Source organism: Vombatus ursinus, unplaced genomic scaffold (assembly GCF_900497805.2).
Source record: "Vombatus ursinus unplaced genomic scaffold, bare-nosed wombat genome assembly UNPS02008961.1, whole genome shotgun sequence".
Lineage (NCBI taxonomy): Eukaryota > Metazoa > Chordata > Mammalia > Diprotodontia > Vombatidae > Vombatus > Vombatus ursinus.
The window spans coordinates 4,817,749-4,830,150 of record NW_020948739.1 but is presented as its reverse complement, the minus strand read 5'-3'; the positions used below and the strand labels follow the sequence as shown (position 1 = coordinate 4,830,150).

The 12,402-nt window shown below is 34.7% G+C and overlaps 1 protein-coding gene across 5 annotated transcripts in view; it reads right to left on the bottom strand.

Annotated features, from left to right (window-relative positions):
* Positions 1 to 12,402, bottom strand: part of VPS13B (vacuolar protein sorting 13 homolog B) — a 1,004,773-nt gene that overhangs the window by 914,709 nt on the left and 77,662 nt on the right. For all 5 annotated transcript variants that reach the window (XM_027849971.1, XM_027849973.1, XM_027849974.1 and 2 more), the window contains exons 5-7: positions 11,705 to 11,872; positions 9,616 to 9,797; positions 636 to 810 (exon numbers count right to left, since the gene is read on the bottom strand). In XM_027849971.1, the coding sequence (XP_027705772.1) occupies positions 636 to 810; positions 9,616 to 9,797; positions 11,705 to 11,872 (525 nt within the window). The remainder of the gene's footprint in view (positions 1 to 635; positions 811 to 9,615; positions 9,798 to 11,704; positions 11,873 to 12,402) is intronic.

Genomic DNA, 12,402 nt, shown 5'->3' with positions numbered 1-12,402 from the left:
ATTATCTTGGCTCAGCAAGATTATAGCTCTTATATATAGATTACAGGCAAAGTATATACTGTTTACATCCTTAGTTGACAGCAGGAAAATACTGCCCAAATTAGATATAGATAGATATAGCTATACTGATATATCAATTTATAAATCATCCTTGAGGAAGGAGGTAGACATTTCCTATTTCTAATCTTACACTTGAACAGAGATTATTTTCTGTTCCCAAAAAATGCCTGAGGACACAGGGACAATACGTTTAATAACTTGAAAAGCTTTAAAATACAGGACTTCTGGTCACCATATGCTACATCAAAGTCTAGACTATCAAAATCTAAATTATTCCCAGTTTACTACTCTCTAACTGGAACACAGAAATTTTCCAATTCTGTTGTCCTAACTTCTTTAAAATGCACATTTTGGTCACAAGTAGTATTCAATTTTTATTAATAATACTAAAGCAACTTTCAAAGAAAAAAATCTATAATATTACCAATGACCAATCAATGAAAATCCTTCCAAAATATCACAGAATAACAAAAATTACCTTTAATTATGTTTTTGCAAATTTCCCATTGGTGAAAGAAATTTGAAAAAACATAAATTGTCTTGTCTTTATTTTTTTCTGTAATGATTAAACTTACCTGAAATACTTCCTAATAAATCTTTAGTATGACAGCTGAGATCCTCTGTTTCTCCATCTTTAAAACTTCCTATTTCTCCATAATAAAGAGCAACACCTAGCTGCATTATACGAATAAACATTGGGAGTTGTTGATCTGTGATGGAAAGCTTCAAACTCTCGACAAGGGTATGAATCTGAGTAAAAAGAACAAGAAAATAATGGAAAACATGTTTAGAGGGAATGTATTTTTAACAGAAAATATGCATAAATTTCACATCATAATTCTTGAATTACAAAAAAAACCATACAGAGCATAGACCTTAATCTCACTGAAATCAAACTAATTATTTTTTTTCAGGAGCAATGAGTTTTAGATGGAAAACTATGTACATGCAAATGAAAACTTAAGAAATTACATATATCCTGTAACCGAAATACTTGATTTACTATGTTATAAGTAATTATGTCAGTATTCAGCAATAAATGGAAACATTCCTTGTAAAATTTGGGACAGAAAATGTCTCATGATGTCATCTTAGCAAAATTTTTATATGACTGCCATTGATAGTTTTGTTCCATAAAGAATATGTACATATCCTAAAGACATACGTAAGCAAAGAAAATACTAAAATCACAGCTGTGGAAACACTGAATAATAAAATACATTAGTCTCAAAAATGGAAAACCAAATGAAGTATACCTTCCAGAATGTTTTCAGAAGTAACTTGAATAATTAATAGTTTTAAACATAAGCTAAATATTATTATCTAATATCGATCAATGACAGGAAAGAAAGAGGATGAATTGCCAACAAGATGGATATAAAGTTGCCAAAAAATAAATCCTTAAGGAAAAAAGAATATCAATGGAAATGTTGGAAATGAAACTAGCTAAACATTAAAGGTCTGATTCTCAAAAAAAAAAATTATATACATATATATTTCTACTATCTGCTGAAGTATCTATAAAACATGGGGAAGAAAGAGCAATGGACACTTAATTTTAAGACAAAAATCATAAAATTTTAAAAGGAATAAATGAAGAAGGAAACAACTTCAAAAGGGAAGAGAATTAAACATCCTGAATTTCAACTTCTTGTACACATGCTTAAAAATCCTATGACAGTAACTTCGCCATGCTCCTAAGCTCCCTCAAGTTAGAGATTCCTCTGCTAATACATTTCTGATTGAGACTTCAATCATTCAGTCTCTACCTCTGAACCACCCAGAAGATGTTCTAGCCTTAATTTACTGAGAAGACTGCTGGCCATTTGAAGAGTATTTCTTTATTTCACCTTCCACCGCACCTAAAATCCTCTCCTCCTTTCCCCTTCTCTCAGGCAGATAATAAGGATGGTCTACAAGTAGAGAAAACTTTACGTGAAACACGAACTAGATTTAATTTGACCCAAGGGCAGAGCTAGAAAAGATGGTTAGAAGTTAAAGAGACAAATAGGTTCCATACAGGGAAAATTTTCCTAACAAGTGAACTTATCCAAAAGTAGAATTGATCTAAGTTATGCATCCCTTATGGTCATCCAGCTAGGGACTGAAAAACTGTTGTTGGGTATAACAACAACAATAACACTTCTTCTCCCTACTATCACTTTTAGGTTCTACTCCTTCCTCCTTCACTCATTAACCTCTCTTCCTTTGAGGTTCATGCTATTCATATCTACTACCCAATCAAAATCCTGGAGGCTGTTCTCTACAGATCCCCAGGTCACTCTCCTTTCTCAGTGAGTTCTACACCTGGCTAATAATTTTCCTTTCAACTCCAACTTCTGTCCTCATACTAATGAATTTCAACATACCTACTGACTCTTTCCAATACCCTAACTACTCAATTCTTCAACCGCCTCACTTCCAAAGACCTACTACTTCACCCCATCTCAACCACAAGAATGGTCATATCTTTCTTTGATCTTGCCATCACCCACAAACGTACCATTTCCATGTTCAAAAATTCCAAAATCTCCTCAATCAATCATAATCTATTGACTTTTGACCTCTCCCTCTGCATTCCCTTAAAAAAAACCCTACTATTCATCTACCCCATAACCTTCAATCCTTTGACCCCTCAATTTTCTCCTGGGCCATCTGCCCTGCACAAGCCACTCTCTCTGTGTTCTCTCTATCTTGACCCCTTGGTGAACCAGTTCAACTCTACACTGTTGTCTTCTCTTGAGTCCCTGGCCCTCTAATATTACCAGTTGCACCCTACCAACTCTCAGGCTTACATCACTCCCACCATCCACTGCCACTTTTGCTCCTATACACATGCTGCTGAACAAAGGTGGACAAAATCACACAACCATTCTGACTGGGTCCACAATATTTATGTTATACAAGTTCAACTGGGCTCTGACTGCTGTTAGGCAATCCCAGTATACCTCCCCTATCAACTCATTATTCCACTCTCCACAGCAACTCTTCCAAACCTTTTCATCCCTCCTCAAACCCTCCATGGCTCCTCGTCATCCCACTCTTGGCTGAAAACCCTGTCTCATATTTTACAGAAAAAAGTATAGCCATTTACAATGAACTTCCTCTTTTCCCCTCTTCCTCACCTCCTATCACTCACATGTCTTCTACTACTATCTCCTCCTTCACTCCTGTTTCACATGGAGAAATGGCCTTACTCCATACCAAGGCTAACCCCTCTACCTGCACAAGCAATCCCATTCCATCCCATCTCTTCTAACAGACTGCCCTCCTCTGTCTCCCCTGTTTATCACTTACTTTCAATCTCTCCCTGTCTACTGGCTCATTCCCTATTTTCTATAAACATTCCCATGTCTCCCCCATCTCCAAAAACCCTTGCTTGATCCTTCCATTCTGCTGTCTTCCTGTATCTTTTCTGCCCCTTGCAGCTAAACTTCTTGAAAAGGCTGTCTATAATAGATGCCTCTACCTTTTCTCCTCACACTCTCTTTTTTGTAAGAAGCTTCTAGTTTCAGATCTTATCATTTCACTGAAACTGCTCTCTCCAAAGTTACTGATGATCTCTTAACTGTCAAATACAACAGTCTTTTCTCAATCTTCACGCTCCTTGACCTCTCTGTAGTCTTTAACACTAATGATCTCCCTCTTCTCCATGATACTCTCTTTTCCAGGTTTTCAGGGCACTACTCTCTCCTGAATCTCCTCCTATGTCATCTCTCCTGTTTCCTTTGGATCTTCCTCCAGATCATACCTGGAGGTCTTACCTTACCATCTTTCTAATGTGCTTACTATGCAATATTTTGCACTAGAGTAATTCAGCCCAACCAAAAGGCAACCTCCATGAGGGGAGGGATTATACCCTATCTAAACTTTATACCTCCCCCAGCACAAGTCCATACACATGGAAGGCACTTAATAATTAAACATCCAGAAGCTTTGGGGAACTAGACATTGCAGTGGAAATGAGCTACATTCTACTTCCAACAAGAGTTTCCTTCCAATTTCAAAGATGTAGATACAAAATGTCTGTGTGCTAAAAGGAAGTGACTACCACAAAGAGATCAAAAATGAGCAATCAATTGCAAAAAAAGCCAACAGATACAAATTACAACAAATTCTATAAACAGATTCAAAGTCAAAAACATCTCACATGAGCAGAGTGTAAAAAAAAAGAATAAAAAAAAAGAACCACTGGTCATACATTAGGTTTTTTAAACCAAACCTGCACACAACAAACCCTACAACAGAATTCAATGAATGAAGGGGAAAAAAAAAATTCAACAACAACACAGCAACATATATTACTGAAGCAAAGAAGAAAAGGCAAATGATGTAGGGGAAAGAATACTGGATTTGGAGTCAGATGACCTGGGTTCACATCCTAGCTCAGATACTTACTGAGTGATCTTGAAGTCACTAAACCTCTTGGTCTTCTTTAAAGTTAAGCTCAAGAGGCGATCTCTGTGATTCTTTGCAATTCTAAATCTATTATTATATGATCCCAAAATTATTGACAGCAATTTCCGAACCTCCATATCTTTAATATTCCTATTGCCTGGAATATTCTTCCTTGCAAATTTGACAATTAATTTCTATACACCATTAAAAGGTTTACTTCAAATAACACCTTTACTGTGAAAATTTCCTTTCTTGACAAGCTTAGAAATCACTTCTTCTTTAATACCAGGAAACTTCCCTACCACTATTTTTAGAGTAATTACTATGTTCAAACTTGTAGCATCTATCTCATATTTCTATACACAGATGTCTTATCTCCCATAATAGACTTTAAGTTCCTTAAATACAGGGATGATGATAATGATATGGTGTTAGTTACAATATCTACTAACAACAATTGAGGTTTCTATAGGGCTTAAAAGTTTGCAAAGTGTTTTATGAACATTATTTTATTTGATCCTCATAACAATACTTAATTTCAAGATGAAGAAATGAAGAGCCAGAGATACTAATAATAATAGCTGATATTTACAGAGCATTATAAACATATAATATTTAAATATAAGTTGCAATGTGCTTTTGATGAATTCATTTGATCCTTACAATAACCCTGTGAGACAGGTGCTATTATTTATTAGAGATAAGAAAAATAAGGTTCAGAGGGCAGCTGCTGACTGTGTAAGGCAAAATTCAAACTCAAGTCTTCTAACACCCAATCCTCCATTCTACCTACTAACCCACAATACCTAATCATCTCATATTGTTTTATTTTCTAAAAGTAATTTCATGTACCTTACGGTATTTGGTCTTTAAAACAACTTTAAAAATTGGGTAGAACAGGTTTGTTATATGCATTTTATATACAGAATAACTGAGGCGCAGAGAGGTTAAGTGCTTAGCTAAAATTCACACATCTAGTAGGGAAGCATCAGGACTTGAGCAGTCAAATCCAACAGTCAATGTCAATTAGAAGCAGCTGGTGATGCAGTAGGTACAAGTCCTGGGCCTAGAGTCAGGAAGATCTAAGTTCATCTCAAGCCTCAAACACTTACTAGCTATGTGACCCTGAGCAAGGCACTGTACCTCTCTTTGCCTCAGTTTCCTCATCAGTAAAATGGACATAACATTAGTACCTATCTCCCAGGGTTGTTGTAAGATCAAATGAGATCATATTTGTAAAGTACTTAGCACAGTGCCTGGCAGATAGTAGTGCTATATATGTTAAGTGTTTGTTATTATTATTACTACTACCTAAAGAAGTTGACTTGATGTACTCAGGGAACAAAAATGTCATCAAAATGTCACATAACATCAAGAAAGTACTTACTGAAAACAACAGAAAACATTATCCTATTATAATAAGAAACCAACATGTATAAGCACCTGGCCACTGTAATTTAGTTTTTATAACTGAATCTGAGGAGATATGGCTGCCAAATAAAAATGACAAAGGGTGAATAAACTCATTCAGATTAGAAAGATTAGGGCTCCTTAGCTTGGAACAACCACGGATAAGACAAGCTATGAAGTATATAAAATCACAAAAAGCCTGAATAGAGTGAAAATGGATATTTTACCCAATAACAGTACTCTGGAACTAGAAGCCATTTCTTGAACTTGGACAAAGTTAAATTTAGGACAGATGAAAGGAAGTATTATCTCACACAAAGCATCCAAAATCTGGAGAATTTATTACCCATAAGATGAATATGCTGAAGATAAAAATGCACAAAGGGGTTAGAAAAACATATAACAGAGCTATAGTGAACAATCTCAAGGCTTTAGAGTCTTCAACAAAGACGACAATCATGCCTTCTGATAACCCTAGCTCTGGGACTACAAGAGGTACAACAATGAAATCTAAACCAACACAGCCATTCTGTGTCTTTAAAGATCTTTCAGTGAAAGTCTATTGACTTGACTTGATTTCAGATGAACCTGAGCTCATCTAAATGAAAAGGAGACAAGTGACACTGATGTACAAAGCTGGCTGATACAAAAAGAATAAAAGTGCATGCTCTGCCCCCAATGGTTACTAAGTATAAATATGGAAATAAAATGTCACAAGAACACAAATGACCTGATTTACATGCCTGCTGGAACAATAGCTAACAATTTCCCTGTTTCATCCACATTCTCAGGTGGCTAATTAAATCTGCACTGAACATCTGAATCAAAGTAAGTTTTTTGCTAACACAGAATTGCTCCAGTATCTAGATTCATTTTTAAAAGACCTCTTTGATTTGCTTTTACCTACTCCAATTCTACTTACCAGTCTATCTTTAAATTGAGAGTACATATATTAGAGGCTAGGATAGACAGGGAATGGTTTTTAAGGATAATCTTACTACATTAAGATTAAATTTACCCACATAAATTATTTCCAAAACTAATATTATGAAAAAATTAAGGACTTTAAAGAAATGATTGCCATACAAAGCAAAAAAACAAAAAAACTAAATTAAAATTTTAAATGACTGACCACCAACCCAGAAAAACAGGAGGGTCTCATATATAAATGTAAACTTAGTTATGTTAATGCTATTCCATATACTCTGCCATATGATTTGTGGTTATCCAAGATTCATTAAAAACTTTCTTATATAATAAAACATAATGTAAAACTCATTATTATTATTATAACATCCATGCCCTTCAATACTATGGGTCAGTCTATGTAAGCATTTCCATTAAATAACTTTTCTTGTGAGAAGCTAGTAATTAGCAGTAAAAGTTCACTTCATGTTAAAACTCGACATATAAGATCTCAAACTTCTAACCAAATTTTTTTGCCAAATTAAAAAATATCAACTTTAAGTTACCAAGAGGATTTTAGGCTTTTAGGTTCACAGCACATGTTTAAAGGACATACAGACACTGTGTAAAGTAATAGTTCTAAATGCTGTCAAAGGTCATTGCCTGAAAAATAAGGGTTTTAGTGACATCATAATGGATTGAGTACTAGACTGAGAATCAAAGAGAGCTGGGTTCAAAACCCAACCCAAACACTTACTAGCTATGTGATCCTGAGCAAGACACTTAACCTGTTTGTCTCAGTTTCCTCATCTAGAAAATGCAGATAATTATGAAGATCAAATAAAACGATGTAGGAAAAGTGCTTACAAAGCTTTAAGTGTAATATACATATCAATAGTCATTTTAACATTAGCGCATTATAAAGGCAAAATAGATCAGTGCGATGTGGCAGACAAAAAGCTAATGGTTTCTTAGGCTGCCTTAAGAAAAACAGTGTCCAGAGCTAAGGAGGTAATAGTATCGTAGTACTCTACTACGCCCAAACAATATCCAACATTGTATCTGGTTCTGATTAACACATTCAAACCAGAAGACTATTAAGCTGGAGAGCACGCAGAGAATGGTGACCAGCATGATGAGTGACCTCAAGATCATGCCCTATGAGGGTCAAGTGAAGGAAATAGGGATACATGGCCTAGAGAAAAGAAGAAAGGGAGAAAGGAAGAAAGGGGAAAGTGACAGGCTTTGAAGCAGCTGTAAGTCAGGTTCTGCTTGGTCCCATAGAGCAAAGCTAGAAACAATGGGTGGAAGCTACAAAGAGGAAAATTTAGATTTAATATAAGTAAAAACTTCTTTAAAACTGGAATTCTCCAAAAGTAGAATGAGCTGCCTTAGGAGATGCAATACAATTCACTAACCATTTATTAAACACCTACTGCTTTTGTCAGGCACTATGAATTCAAACATAAATATGAATTCCTTCCTATCTTCAAAGAAGGCCACATGGTATAGTGGAATAGGGGCGGGGAGCGGGGGGATCCCCCGCACTGAAACAGGGCACAAGAGAGGGAAAATAAATGACACAAGTACACATAAAATTAAATACAAAGTAGTTTCTGAGAAAGGGGACTAGAAACTGAAAGGACCAAGATAGTCTTCCTGCAGGAGGTGACATTTAAGCTAAATGTCTGAAAGAAGCTAGGAAGCTAGGAAGTCCATGAAGCTGGGGTAACAGAATGTCTATCAGAATTTGGGGACAATCTATGCAAGAGCAAAGATAGGAAAGATGCAATGCCATGTACAGGAATCACCAAATAGCATAGTTTGGCCAGAACATGAAGGGGAACACATACAAGACTCATCTCTTATGTAAAGAAGAGGAATAGTTTTGGCATCTTGTACATGTCTTTTTTGCACATAATTGTTTACATATTATCTCTTCCATTAGACTATGAGCTCCTTGAGAGTAGGGACTGCTTTTTGTCTTCTTTGAGTCCCTAGTGCTTAGCTCAGGTCTGGCACATAACAAGCACTTAATAAATGGTTGTTGATTTGACTTGAACTGTGAAATTTCTCCTGTCTATTTTAATTTATTTTTATCAAATTTTAAAACAATCAAAATGTTATGAAAAGTAACAAAATGTCATCATCCCCAGCCCTGCCCTGAGGCCTTTTAGGCCCTACCATCTGTCCTGTGGTTCACCATCCTTTAATGTTATCTCCATCAATCAAGGTGTGTGCAAGGATTTGTTTTGGCTTTCTATTTTTATCTTCAGCATTTAGCATGATGCTTGCCATATAGTAAGCACTTACTAAATAAATGTCTTTGAATTGATTCTCTCAATCAGTAATTAGGCTGCTATCTTTAACTGGTGCTACAAAATATGAAAAGCAATTCATGCCACTTTTTTAAAAAAAGGACTTGAAGCAGAAACTCCTCAGATGTCATTAGAAACACCTGTACAAATGTGTTATCTGGTAAATACCAACCTGGATCACTGGAATTTTGGAGTGAAAGAATAATCACTCAAAAAGCATATATTAAGACATAATGTATCACCTGTCCAAGAGAAACTCACCATTATCTCAATTTTAAATGATTGTATAACTATTCAAATTTATATATTTATATGGACATAGGCCAAGTCAAAACTAACCAAAGTAACTATGTTTTTCAAAAGAAATAAAATGTAGAAAGGTAACTACTGAAATGCTTTTCTTAAAAACTAGAAAGTAAAAAATGTATGGTTATAAGCTAAAAAAATAAGAAAGCCAGACAAAGACATGCAACACTTGACTACTGAAGTTTAAAAAAAAAAAGGCACTATTTGTGGCACCTACTTTAATAACTGACGGCATCTTGGAATTCAGGTTATCATAAGTAAAATGAAGTCGAGTTCTGAAGGAACATTTGTACAGCAAAGGATCCTGGTAAAACTCAATTTTACCACTAGCATTCCTCTTATCAAGACAAACTGTGCAGTCAGAAAAATTTATAACCTTCCGCAGTACCAGGTCAGTTGCTAAAAAGAAAAAAGGAAAACATTTTTAAGCTAAAGTTAATTATAGAATAAAGCATTTTTTTAGATGAGGCAAATGGGGTTAAATGACTTGCCCAGGGTCACATAGCTAGTAAGTGTCAAGTGTCTGAGGCCAGATTTGAACTCGGGTCCTCCTGACTCCAAGGCTGGAGCTCTATTCACTGCGCCACTAGCTGCCCCGAATAAAGCATTTTTAGAAAGGAAAATGGTAACTTTGATAAGTAATTCAAAATCACAAATTAAAGACAAAAATATGGAGATTATTTTAACTCTAGTTCCTCTCACTGGTTTTATTTCAATAGCTAAAGTATCCTAGTCCACTCAGTCAAGGTACAAGGTTTTCATCCCCATAAGAGTGGTAAAGAACTCAGGCAATCTTCTAACATTTCAAAATCCAAAAAGAATTAAAGTTGGTGATGAAACCAAGGACTTACACATATGTATGGGATCATGCCTATTTTATTGGTGATCCTTACCACATACTTACACATATATTCTACATCTCATTCAATAGATATACACAAGAAGAGATAAAAAAGAATATATAAACTAATACTATTCTGAAATTTACAAATTTTGTAAATGTACTCAAAGATAGGGAATATAATAAAAGAACTAGAAGTAGAAGAAATCTTGAGAGATTTTCTGTGTTTTCTCCTCTTTATTGAAAATCACTACTTTTCAATGTTTGAATACTAAATAACCAATAAGAATCCAAACTTTTTCCCCGTAAAAATATAACAAAAAGCTTTAACCCTAGACCTTTTTTGTGTGTGGAGTATCCAACAGCTAGAATTGCACCAAAGTCCTTTTAGTCGTTCCTCTAGCAACAGTTATATAGCACTCCGAAATTTGCAAAGCATTTTCCATATATCACCTCTTTCAAGCTTCAGAACAAGCATCTGAGGTAAATGCTAGGTATTATTCCTATTTTATAGATAAGGAAACTAAGGATCTAAAATATATGACTCTCATGATCACAGTTATTAAATATTAGACTTCAGATTTCAACCCATCTCCCAATTCAATATCCAGTACTTTATTCATTACCAAACAATGACTAATAAGTATCATATTGTTTTATGATCCTGAAAGCACTTTGACATGTGTCATTCAGGAATCTTTAAAATGTGATTTGTATAAGTGATACTATTATCTCCATTTTACATATGATAAAACCGAGACACTAAGAGGTCATATGATTAAACTAAATGGACCAAAGTAAGTGCTGCTGGTGTCAGGAAATTACCCTGTAACTCCTGACTTTTCAAATAATGAATGACTGATTATTCAGTTCCTATATTATCCAGTTTTGTTTTGTTTTCCTACATCTACACCTATATCTTAATCTTTTGGGGCATTTCAATGTTTGTTAGCACCTTTCCTAGAATAATGGAAGGAGTGGAAAGAGAAGAAATTCAAATGAATTCAAAATGGCTTTAGTTTGAAAAATGTAAAAATTTAAGGTATAGAAAAATAACACCTAAGAAGAGGCTTCAAGATGATTCATTATTTAATTTTACACATATGCACGCACACACACACACACACACCCCTTTGCCTCCATTAGGATACAACCAGATGAGTCACTCCTATTACTCAGTTACAGAACTTATGGAATTAAACTGACAATGTATTTTACCTTTAAAATCACCAATTAACAAATAAATATAGATCACCTTTGAGATACTCAGAGGACAGATGGGAAAGAACAGAAAATGAAAAAGCTATCTCATATGCAAATTTTACATCTCTCCCAACATCTAGAACAGTGCTCCTGCACACAGCAGGTGCTTGACAAATGGCCATTAACTGATAAATTATATTTTAAAAATTAAAATGCTACAATTTTTACACAAAAAGGAAAACAGCTATTGAAGTTTACTCACCAGAAATGTCCATGAATGCTCGATCCCAAAATTCATCTACTGTATAGCACTCTGCAGATGTAATGTTGACTGAAAGAACAATATCATCCTCCACATATTTTAATATGAGATTATTTATAACAATATTGACATTGTTTACAACTCGTCTAATCAAGCTCTGCACATAGCCTGAAAAACGAAAAAAAGGAAAAAGAAATTCAATTATCCAGATGTCTTTTATTGAATTTTCCTGCATTCTTGCATATAACTTCCTAGAAGAGAAAATTCTTCAATTAAGACGTAGATAATCTTCCCCAGGATGATGAAACAGAGAACCAAAGGAAAATAAGGACTACAGGTTTAAAATACAAGGTAAAAAACTCCACTACATAAACACTATATAAATAATGTATGTTCATGTTCTTTTCTCTAACAAACTGTGCTTCTTTGACTTCATTATAATAGATTTTTTATGACGAATAAGCCTTGATCATTAATCTTATATCTTTATTTTCACATATACATTCTATGATCATTCAGTATAAAGTAAGAATGTGAGTAGGTACTGAGTTATTTATTAGAATAGGAGGTCCTGTAGAACAGATATTGTCTTTCTTTATATTGCCAATATTTAGCAGAGTGCCTATCTGGAATTCCCTACCAAGCATCAGCAGTCTTCTCACCCTGAAACTTCACTCAATGGACATCTTTCTACTCCT